The 12372-nt window shown below is 44.1% G+C and overlaps 1 gene segment (V, D, J or C); it reads right to left on the bottom strand.

Annotated features, from left to right (window-relative positions):
- The window catches only part of LOC102184629, a 106877-nt gene extending 94939 nt beyond the window's left edge, over positions 1-11938 (bottom strand). Inside the window, 2 exon segments of the V gene segment in view lie at positions 11120-11429; positions 11845-11938. Coding sequence covers positions 11120-11429; positions 11845-11893 — 359 coding nt within the window.

The raw sequence follows: 12372 nt of genomic DNA, 5'->3' as shown, positions 1-12372 counted from the left end.
AGAGAGGGATATGTTCCCTCCAGTATTCTTGGGCCTCCCTTTGTGGTCAGACAGTAAGATCTGCCTGCAATCCAGGAGCCTGGTTTCAATCTCTGGTTGTGAAAATCCCCAGGAGAAGGACATGGCAACCCACTCCAGTATTCTTGCCTGGAGAATCCGCATGGACAGAGGAGTCTTGGCGTACTGTAGTCCATGGAGTTGAAAAGAGTTGGGCATGAACAGAGCAACTAAGCACAGCACAGTAGAAAATGTGAATCAGATTTATTTTCAGGATATGAAGATTCATGTGAAAACTTTGCATTTTTTACTGTTTGAATTCATTTGTTTTCGTAATACTCTATACAGGTTATAATCTCCAAACTGTAGTTTCATTAAAATATGAAATGTGAAATATACAAAAGGTGATCACCATTGCTAGGGAAACAATGGATGGTTTGGTAAGCCGCCGCTGCAGAAGGTACAACATAATAAAGGGGTAAAGTGAGGGTTCATATTTTCAGAACATCAGAAACGCGTGGAAAATATGGGACAGATGACATGAAAAATCAAAGCTTTCAGGTTTGAGGTGATATTTACCAAGCATTTGTTCTTCTATATTTTTCCAAAATGACTTGTGAAAAGGTTCTGATTTGGCTGTAACAGGGACAGAGCTGGAAAGAGAGAATCCGTCTGAGGGCCTATGGACCCAAAAGGCTACTGCTAGATAAGGGCAGTTTCCTAAAGGGGCATTCTGAGATTGAGTCAGTAGTCAGGGCAGGGGAGGGATGCTGGGCCCCAAACCAGGAATCCTCCCTATTGGTCCATCTCCTCTGGAATCTGCTCCTTCTGCACCCTTCAGCTTTCCGTTCAGGCTGCAGATGCCTGTAGCATCTCCCAACCCAAGCATACGGCTCTCTGCTGGATGTTCTCCAGGAGAAAATAGGTTTTGAGACTCTCCTCATCTGAAGGAGGTTGACAGTGATGTGGGACATGACTCAGGTTTCTGCACAGGGCATCCTGAGCCCTTGATGGTGACAGACCTCAGTAGCCTCACAACGCTTATTTCCTTTGGACCTGACAGTGGCCTAGACATCAGAAGAAACCAGGCCCCTCTCTCCTCTCTGTGATTCCATAAGGAACACCTGGATCTTCTTTCTGGGTTCCCATTTTCAGTTCTCAACCCACAACCTTTTGACTCTACCAACAGAAGCCAAAGGGCAGAGTATGTCCAATGGTGGTTTCTTCTGTGTTTCCACTCCTGCAGTCTTCCGAGCACTATAAATTCTTCCTTTTCTCTTCCTTTCAACAAACAAACAAAACAAAACTCTCACATCATTCTGTAATCTTCCAGAGTTTACAGAATAATTTTACCCTATATAATAAGTTTATTTATTTATTTATTTTTAGTTCTAAAATACCAACTTTTGAAGACCCTTATTCGTTTTTGCGATAGAAGTTTGAAAAAAGCAAAACAAAGGTCTGTCTAGTCATGGCTATGGTTTTCATAGTAGTCATGTTGGATGTTGAGAGTTGGACTATATAAAGAAAGCTGAGTGGCCTAAGATTGACACTTTGAACTGTGGTGTTGTGTGAGTCTTGGACTTTTGATGTCTTGGGTAAGAAGATCCAACAGTACATCCTAAAGAAATCAGTCCTGATTATTCTTTAAATGATGATGTTGAAGCTGAAACTCCAATACTTTGGCCACTATGCAAAGTGCTGACTCATTGGAAGAACCCTGATGCTGGAAAAGATTGAAAGTGGGAGGAGAAGGGATGACAGAGGATGAGATAGTTGAATGACATCACCGCTCAATGAATCTGTTTAGGTAATCCAAGAATTGGTGTGACGGGAGGCCTGGTGGCTAGCGTTTTCATGGGGTCACCAAGAGTCCGACACAACTGAGCGAATGAACTGAGCTGGCAGTGAGAAAATCAAAGAATTTTAGCATTAGGATGTTGTGTCTGCCATAAATTTACAGAATGATTTGGACTATACATAACCCAAAAGTTTTACTTATTTTCCCACATCCCCTGAAGCCAGGTTGCATAGACTGTGGTCAGGCACATGCTGAAGGAGTAGGAAGACATGGAGTAAAAAGGAGAATTTGGAAAGTGAAGAAAGTGGGGAAAATCTATTTTTGATCCTTAGGTTTTATTATCTTAATAATATATAACATAAAATAGGAATAATAATAATATAGGCCAAACAAGGTCTGTCTAGTAAGCTATGGTTTTTCAAGTAGTCATGTGATGTAATGTGGAGTTGGAATATAAAGAAGGCTAACACAAGGAACTGATGCTTTTGAACTGCCGGTGTTGAGAGACTGCTTGAGAGTTCCTTGGACTGCAAGGAGACAAATCTTGTCCATCTAAAGGAAATCAATCTGGTGTTCTTTGGAAGGACTGATGCTGAGGCTGAACGCCAATCTGTTCGGCCACCTGGTGTGAAGAACTGACTCTTGGAGAACACCCTGATGCTGGGAAAGATTGAAGCAGAAAGAGAAGGGGACAAAAGAGGATGAGAGTGAGTCCAGGTGGATCAACAATTGATATACATGAGTTCTGGGGCAACCTCTGGAGTTGGTGGATGGACCAGGAAGCCTGGTGTGGCTGCTTCAATGGGGTTAGAAAAGAACTGAAATGATGAGCAACTGAACCTGAACTGAATATACATTAAGACGATGTGAACTGCTAACCTGTATTGAACTTTGTTTGTGGCTATAATCACTCACTTGTCCCTGATATACTTGATTGTATTGATTCCTACACATCACTGTACTCAAAGGGGAGAGAAGTAGGGTGACCTTCACTCACTTCCCTTGTCATGTCTGTTTTGGCCACGGACACTAGAGTCCATTTCCTGTTGAGTGCGTCACTCAAAACAACACACATGGGCTTAACATGTTTGTCTAGAATTTGAGGCAAGAGACTTCATTACCATTCCTGGAGCCTCAGACACATTGTGTTCCCTGGTTTCACAGCATCTTTCCTCTATACAGACAATTCAGAGTCTCATGGCCCTACCAGGACACATGCGGGCATGGGCACACCAGAAAAGAGAGGTTTCTGTTTGGGGTTGTACAACTGTGGAAGTCTTGTAAACTCCCTGCTGCAGTAAGTAAACTCAGCATCCTCAGCCTCCCCCCTGATGATTTAATGAGGATGAAATTGTCCCTGAACCATTGGATTGTGAATCTGTTGGGCCCAGCTCGCATTTAGAAGCTTAATAAATCAAGAGCTGTGGAGACTGAACTGGCTTACTGCACATACAGTGAAAAAGTTGTATGTATCCATATTGCCTGGATCAGCCAATGGGATTCGCCGTGGGCAAAGGTCATGAGGAAGGGGGCCCTGGCAAAAGCAAGGTTGAGATAAGGCCTCAGGGGTACCCCTGGATTTTCCTAAGATCTACCCCCATACCAGAAAAGGGTCTCCCTGCTCATGCATATGCTCTCAGCAACTCCTCTGACATAACAGGGGGCTATCCTCGACCACCTTTTCTGGAAAGAATTACCTACACAGAGCTCCAGATTAACAAGGCTCGTTGCATATAAAAAATGTTTGGCTTAAAACCCTGCTGATGGCTCTCTATTTGCCTGATGGTTGAGACTTTTACAACTTGTGATGTTACTGGCCCCCAACCACCAGAGCATGGCATAGTATAAGATCTTAAAGATATAGAACGCTTTTTCTAAAGAGCTAAGAAGTTATTGTGATGGGTTCATGTTGGAGTCAATGCTGCTGCCGAGGCCTCCATATTCTGTATCTTTTAGGCACCTGGAGGATATTAATCAACTGTAAATTGGGTACAGAAAAGGAATAATATGAGTTTTGATGTTGGCCAACGCAAACATTTTGAGTTAAATAATTATCTCTTTGTATATAAATCGTCACTGTTACTCCTCTTTCTTTGTTATAAATTGTTTGTCACTGCTTATAAGAATGTAACCTTTAATTAGGTGCTTTTCTGAGAGTAGCACCATGACTTTAGTAAGAACAACACTTTTGAGGCAAATAAGTTTTCTGGTTGACGACCCTTATCAGAAAAGGTCCTTATCATAGAATGCTAATAGCTCCTGGCCAGAAAGATGATGTAAATCACTCTAGACTTGTGTAATACAGCTAGGTAGGCAGAGAGAAGACCTGGTCTCGAGAAGAGTCAGGGCTGCTGACACTGCATAACTTTGTATTATCCATTGATCTCTATGTACACAAAAGTATAAAAAGCTTTCCCGAACAATAAATGATGGACACAATCATGGAAAGACTTGGTTTCCCACTGTGTGGTCTTTCTCTCTTCTTTTCTGGCTGAATTCCATCTGGAGCGTGGAGGGTCCGCCATGTCTACTAACTTGTCGTGGCTTCTAAGACCCACATGAGAGGGAGCCCAAGACGGGTCATGAAGATCTATTCTGTACAGTTCTTTTGTGTATTCTCGACACTTCTTAATATTTTCTGCTTCTGTTAGGTCCATACCATTTCTGTCCTTTATTGAGATCACCTTTGCATGAAATATTCCCCTTGGTATCTCTAATTTTCTTGAAAGAGATCTCTAGTCTTTCCCATTCTGTTGTTTTCCTCTATTTCTTTGCATTGATCGCTGAAGAAGGCTTTCTTATCTCTTCTTGCTATTCTTTGGAACTCTGCATTCAGATACTTCTATCTTTCCTTTTCTCCTTTGCTTTTCACCTCTCTTCTTTTTACAGGCTATTTGTAAGGCCTCCCCAGACAGCCATTTTGCTTTTTTGGCATTTCTTTTCCATGGGGATGGTCTTCATCCCTGTCTCCTGTACAATGTCAGAAACCTCATTCCATAGTTCATCAGGCCACTCTATCTATCAGATCTAGGCCCTTAAACCTATTTCTCACTTCCACTGTATAATCATAAGGGATTTGATTTAGGTCATACCTGAATGGTCTAGCGGTTTTTCCCTACTTTCTTCAATTTAAGTCTGAATTTGGCAATAAGGAGTTCATGATCTGAGCCACAGTCAGCTCCTGGTCTTGTTTTTTGTTGAACTGTATAGAGCTTCTCCATCTTCGGCTACAAAGAACATAATCAATATGATTTCAGCATTGACCATCTGGGTGATGTCCATGTGTAGAGTCTTCTCGTGTGTTGTTGGAAGAGGGTGTTTGCTATGACCAGTGCATTTTCTTGGCAAAACTCTATTAGTCTTTGCCCTGCTTCATTCTGCATTCCAAGGCCAAAATTTGCCTGTTACTCCAGGTGTTTCTTGACTTCCTACTTTTGCATTCCAGTCCCCTATAATGAAAAGGACATTCTTTTTGGGTGTTTGTTCTAAAAGGTCTTGTAGGGCTTCATAAAATCATTCAACCTCAGCTTTCTTCAGCGGTTACTGTTTGGGGCATAGACTTGGGTAACCGTGATATTGACTGGTTTGCCTTGGAGATGAACAGAGATCATTCTGTCGTTTTTTTAGATTGCATCCAAGTACTGCATTTTGGACTCTTTTGTTGACCGTGATGGCTACTCCATTTCTTCTGAGGGATTCCTGCCCGCAGTAGTAGATATAATGGTCATTTGAGTTAAATTCACCCATTCCAGTCCATTTTAGTGTGCTGATTCCTAGAATGTTGATGATCACTCTTGCCATCTCTTGTTTGACCACTTCCAATTTGCCTTGATTCATGGACCTGACATTCCAGGTTCCTATGCAATATTGCTCTTGACAGCATCGGACTTGCTTCTATCACCAGTCACATCCACAGCTGGGTAATGTTTTTGCTTTGGCTCCATCCCTTCATTCTTTCTGGAGTTATTTCTCCACTGATCTCCAGTAGCAAATTGGGCACCTACTGACCTGGGGAGTTCCTCTTTCAGTATCCTACTATTTTGCCTTTTCATACTGTTCATGGGGTTCTTGAGGCAAGAATACTGAAGTGGTTTGCCATTCCCTTCTCCAGTGGACCACGTTCTCTCAGAGCTCTCCACCATGACCTGCCCATTTGGGCTGCCCCGTGGGCATGGCTTGGTTTCATTGAGTTAGACAAGGCTGTGGTCCTAGTGTGATTAGATTGACTAGTTTTCTGTGAGTATGGTTTCAGTGTGACTACCCTCTGATGCCCTCTTGCAACACCTACCATCTTACTTTGGTTTCTCTTACCTTGGGCATGGGGTATCTCTGCACGGCTTCTCTGGCAAAGCACGGCTGCTGCTACTTATCTTGGACGAGAGGTATGTCCTTACTGCTGCCCTTCCTTACCTTCTATGTGGGATAGCTCCTCTAGGCCCTCCTGCACCCGGGCAGCCACTGCTCCTCGGGTTGCTCCTCAGGGCTACCCGCCCTGGCCTCGGGTGCGAGGTGGCTTCTCCCGGCCGCCCCTGGCCTTGGATGCAGGGTAGCTCCTCTTGGCCACTGCCCCTGAGCTTGGACACGGGGTGTCTCCTCCTGGCCGCACTGACCTCGGACTTGGGTGGCTCCTCTCAGCTGTTCCTGCGCCGTCGCAGCCTGGCCGTCTCGGCCACTGCCCATGACCTCCGGCGTGGGGTAACTCCTCTTGGCCACACCAAGCGGGCACCAAACTTTCCAGTGAATACTCAGGGTTGATTTCCCTGAAGATTGACTGGTTTGATCTCCTTGCTGTCCAAGGGCCTCTCAACAGTCTTCTCCAGCACCACACTTCAAAAGCATGAATTCTTCAGTGCTCAGCCTTCTTTATGATCCAACTCTCATATTCGTGCATCATATTATACTTCTATTTAAGAATGCTGAGTTTCCCTCTCTATGTGCTGATTTTTGTTCTTGTTTAAATATTTGTTTAAAGACTCCAGATTTGTTCTTTTTCATTTTAATTGTGATATTAAAAAACATACAGGAAGAATGGGCAAATATGTTAAGTATACAACAATGAAGGTTTACATATATCACTATCTGGATAAAAATATAAAATATGTCATACCCTACAGATGCCTGACTCTTGCACTTGGAAATTCACTAACTAATCCAACCAAGAACACGGGCATTCTGAGAGTTAGGGGAGAAGATGTCTACCTTCAGGGAAACCTGAGGTCATGGTAGTCTAGGACAAAAGCAGGAGCTGAGATGCATGGAGCAGAGGAAAGGCATGAGTATGATTCAAAGCCAGGACATTCTCGAACAGAGTTAGTTGAACAAACTTAGAAGCTGTGGCTGCATGATACTTACATGAAGTTCAAATTTCATCCTAGTATTCTGTCTCTAATATGAGGACAATTTCCATATTTTTAAGAGAATATACATCAGGATGATTAAGATTCTCTAGACCAGGATTTTCTGCCAGAGAGACTGAGGGAAAGACAGTTTTCTCAGAATCACTGACCAGTCCCTGCCTGGGGCCCCAGTCCTGTCTGTGAGCAAGTGTCTGAGTCTGGCAGGTAAATCAGTGTGGGGAAGGTCTGTGCTCCATGGGACTGGAGAGCAGGTGGTCAGTTCATCACAGTCAGTGATGCTGAGAGCTGAGGGAGAGTCAGCATGGAGCCGTCTGTGAGCATCTCAGCCAGCGGTCCAGACCCTGGGAATTCATGGCAGGGACTCCTGGGCTCTGGACCTGAGGGTGTTCCCATGTCCTTCCAGGGCTCCCCACCATTTCCTCCTCCCCCAGTTTGTTCTCCACTAAGAGCAGCAGCTGCTCTGACCTCGATTCCCTGGGGAAGCAGCTGCTCAGCTGAACACAAGGGCTGAGCCCACGAGGGAGGGGTGTGTTTAGGGCCGTGACATGTGTGGGTGCCAGTGAGGGTTCTGTGCACAGAGGTCACATGCAGGGACCCCACCCTGGTGAGTGTGAGTGTGAAATCTGTCCCAGATGCACAGTCACTGAGCCAGGCTGGGACCCCAGGAACCCCTATGATCAGTGGTTGAGGAGAGTGTGTGGTTTGTGCCAGAAGCATGGCAGGCAGGTGTGTCCATTACTGTGGATGAGATGAGATGGCCTTCAGGAGATGGAGACACTCCCTCCATGGCCCCAGGCCAGAGGCAGGGGATGGAGTCAGCACAGCAGCCCCACGGGAACCTGGGAAAGGAAGGAACTTAGTGTGAGTGCCAACATGGAACAGGAGTTATGAAGGAAAAAAATCATGTTGCTTATTCAGGTGTTTTTTCTTTTTTACATGAATGTAGTTCTGTGTATAAATTTTCTCTAGTTTTAAGTACCTATAACCTAAGCAATGATTAGAATATCCCTAGGAGGTAGATAAACCTAAGGACATGGGCATGATGTAATTACAACCTGGTACGATGTGAACATTTTGCAGATTGTATACTGCTGACTAGACCCCAAACAACAAAGCACTGGAAGACGCTCAGTCAAGTCTCTTGTTAATGTAGGTACGTAATTCTTCCTGGTCATTTTTAAAAAGTTTCTGGTTTCATAAAAATATTCTACATCCTGTCACATATATGAGAAGCACATAACAAGTAACTCCCCTCATAGCTACGAATCCTCTGGCTCTGTCTTGATGTCCATTATATTCCAACTGTGTTCATTGCCTTCTCTGAAACTATTTTTCCTTCTTGATAATGTATGCCTCCGTGTTTCAATAAAAGTGAGACTGTAATGTATACACTTAATGTTTATGTAGATTAACGTGCATATTTACCCTAAAAATGTTAGAGATGATTTTAGACCCTGGAATGATTTATGTCAATCAGAAATAATTTACTTTTGAATCTGGTAAAATGCTAGCTGTTGATCACTTTCATCCAATCAGGGAGACATGAATTTGAGGCTGGTCCTCAACCTGGTGATTCCTTGCTCTTCCTGGTTCATCTCCTCCCCCAGGTGTGGCCCTTCCCCCATTCTACCTGATGGCTTTGTTCTAATCAGGATCCAACCTTCTCTGGTGCTCTTGGAGCCTTATTTTTATCTCTGACCAAGGATATTACTGAAAGCTGTGCGTGACTTTGAGGGCTCCACCAACTCTTTTTATTTCCTTAAAAATTTTTTTAAAAATTTAAATTTATTTATTTTAATTGGAGGCTAATTACAATATTGTATTGGTTCTGCCACATATCAACGTGAATCCGCCATGGGCATACACATTTTCCCCATCCTGAACCCCCCTCCCACCTCCCTCCCTTTACCATCCCTCAGAGTAATCCCAGTGCACCAACCCCAAGTATCCTGTATTGAACCTGGACTGGTGATTCGTTGCTGGTGATTCGTTTCTTATATGATATTATCCATGTTTCCATGCCATTCCCCCAAATCATCCCACCCTCTCCCTCTCTCACAGAGTCCAAAGGACTGTTCTATACATCTGTGTCTCTTGCTGTCTCACATACAGGGTTATCATTACCATCTTAGCTTTGAGGATCCCTTAGTGAGATAGCAAATGTGTTTAAGTGTCATTAAAGAGGAATAGGGCTCACTACCCTAGGCTTCACTACTTCTCAACAATTCAAGTACATCCTCTCTTTGCACTCTTTGTACATGAGATAGAATTAATTATTAAGAATTTTCTTGAGTCTTTAGACAGTCCCCATACCTATAAAATTTGAGAGAAAGATGATCACTTACATAAGCAAATTCCAGGTGGAGTAAGGTGGGCACTAGCTGAAGCAGGCTGGGTTGAAAGAGGCGAAGTTTGGGCCTTTAATAGGGTGGCAGAGGGACTTGGTAAAGTCACCTTGCATGGACTTGGGTTTGTGACTTTTGAGTGTGTTGGACAGATATAGGGCAAAGTGGATGTTGGAGAACAGGCTGAGAGGAGTCAGTGATCCCATATTAATTAACAATGGAGTCAGACTCCTTGTTGCCTGGAGCCCCTCTGATGTCTATATAAAGAGTCCGCTTGCCATTGCCAGTGCAGGAGATCAGGTTCCATCCCTTGGTCAGGAGGATCCTCTCAAGAAGGGAATGGCAACCTGCTCCAGTATTCTTGCCTTGGAAATCCCATGCACAGAGCCTGGTGGGCTGTAGCCCATGGTGTCACAGAGTTGAACACAACTGACCAACTAAACACAACAAATATATATATATTCCTTTTTTCCGAAATTTATACACTTCTTGGCTGGTTATAGAAAATACAATACTCCACCACGTAACAAAGTTGGAGTTACCAAAGATAAAGAGAATCTAAGAAATGATTTGAAATTAAGATACTGTGCAATACACCATATCTCTCTAAGTACAAGATGAAGCAAACTGACAATGGCAACAAGTACTTACTCAGTGAAAACCTGGAGAATTCCATGGACACAGGACCCGGGCAAGCTACAGTCCATGGGACTGCAAAGCCACGGCTGAGTGACTCACATTGCCGCTCACTTTTCATTTTCACTCACAAACTTTACCAGTCATATGATAACTATTTTGTATGTATTAATCTATTTAATTCTTATAACAAGTTTTAGCATTTTTATTGCTAAAGAGAATAAAATCTTTTATTTTCCTTCATTACAGATCAATAAACCCAGGGAAAAGGGCTTTACTGATCACGTTAGTGGTAAAGAACCCTCCTGCCAATGGGGAGATATAAGAGATGTGGGTTTGATCCCTGGGTTGAGAAGATCCCCTGGAGAAGGAAATGGCAACCTACTCCAGTATTCTTGCCTGGGAAGTCCCATGGATAGAGGAGCATGGCAGTCTACAGTTCATGGTGTCGCAAAGAGTCAGATACTACCGAAGTAACCTATCATGCATGCAAACCTAGGGGAAAAGGTTAAATGAATCTCCAAATATATACAACTATTAAATACAAGCCCAATTCTGAACAAGAATGCATGGTCCCATCCTTTTTGTCTCAGATGGGAGCAAATACCATTGTTATGTTCTTTCCCTGAGCTTTCCTCCATATCACCCCAATGAAACAATGGTAACCTGAGTGAGAAGAAATACCTGACCTTTCACTCAGCCCCCTTTCACAGAACTGGCTGCTATAGGACACAGGATCCCTACAGTCCCTGCTGCTTCTGCCAGGACCAGGCTGTGCAGCTCATGGGACCTTAACATGTGGTGCCTGAAGAATAGCTAAGACACTCATGATCCAGAGCCCTCACTGCAAACTCTTCCCCTGAGACTGCCACCTCTTACACAGACTCAGAGCATCTCTTGTCAGTTCCCCAGAGAAACTGCACTTTGAGCAGCTGAGCCACACAGGCAGGGAGGTTTGTGTTCAGGGCTGCATCACTGTGCGAGGATAATTTATAGCTTGAAAACAGTAATAGACTCCAGCATCCTCAGCCTGCACACTGCTGATTGTAAGTGTGAAATCTGTCTCTGCCCCACTGCCGGTGAACCTGTCTGGGACCCCAGTGTCACGATTGGAAACTAGATAGATCAATCGCCGTGGAGACTGGCCTGGTTTATGTTGAAACCAGTACAAATAGGTGTTTCCATCACTATATTTCAGACTCTGCGAAGACTTGCAGGAGATAGAGGCCGTCCCTCCAGGGATGACAGACAGGGAGAGGGGAGTCTGGGTCAGCACAACATCCCCACTGGATCCTAAAAGAAATGACAGAAAATGCTCAAGTTACATACAAATATTATGAGCTCTAATTATCATTTCCAATTTCTTATTAATGTTAGCTAAAATACTACTTCGTTTTACTCTCATTATCGGTACTTTTCATCCATACAACAAAATAGTGCAATCACGATAATGAACCTGACATCCGTGAAGTGTAAAGAAGCCGATAAACATCTCCTACATCATCCCCACTTCCTCTCTCACAGTCCTGACCAGAGTACAGGTCCTTTTTCCTTCTGGTACTTTCCTCACTCTCTCAGATCTAAACATCCCATTTTCATTTGCACAACAAGCTATACGCATGGAACATGCAGACGGAACACGCATGGAGAGCTGAGCTGCCCCCAGAACTCAGGCCCCCAGCCTCCTCTCATGCCCCTCTGTCCTTACCTGGGACCCAGAGCAGGAGGAGCCCCAGCAGCTGAGCAGGGAACCTCATGTTCAGAAGTGTGAACTGAGGAGTCCTGATAAGTCAGAGCAAGACCAGAGCTGAGCTTTTATCTCAGACTTGCAAGGGAAGGTCCTCCCTGGGGAACCACATGCAAATCCCCTGCTGAGGGCAGTGGTGTGGACAGAGCCAGAGGCAGGTGGGAGGGGTCAAGCTCAAGCAAAGTGAAGTAAAGCTCTTGTGTGTTTAGATGAATACCGCTAGCTAAAGTTTATACTGCTTGCAACAGTGGGAAGAAGAATCTCACTGAGAAAGTGCAGATTGACTGTCAGGACACAGGGTACAAGGCCCGGGGCTCTAAGGAAGCACTGAAGACCCTGACATGTAGACAGGTGTGTCCAGGGTCAGTATTCGGAAGGGGACCACCATCTCGCTTTTCTTCCCAGATGATCTAGATAACAGAACAGCTAGTACTGACCTTCAGAAATTTCTCCAGACAACAGTGTGGAGGTGAGCTGGTTCAAGATCTG

This window comes from Capra hircus, chromosome 11 (genome assembly GCF_001704415.2).
Source record: "Capra hircus breed San Clemente chromosome 11, ASM170441v1, whole genome shotgun sequence".
In the NCBI taxonomy this organism is placed as follows: domain Eukaryota; kingdom Metazoa; phylum Chordata; class Mammalia; order Artiodactyla; family Bovidae; genus Capra; species Capra hircus.
Note: the sequence above shows the minus strand (reverse complement) of the source record. Positions and strands in the feature narration are given on the sequence as shown.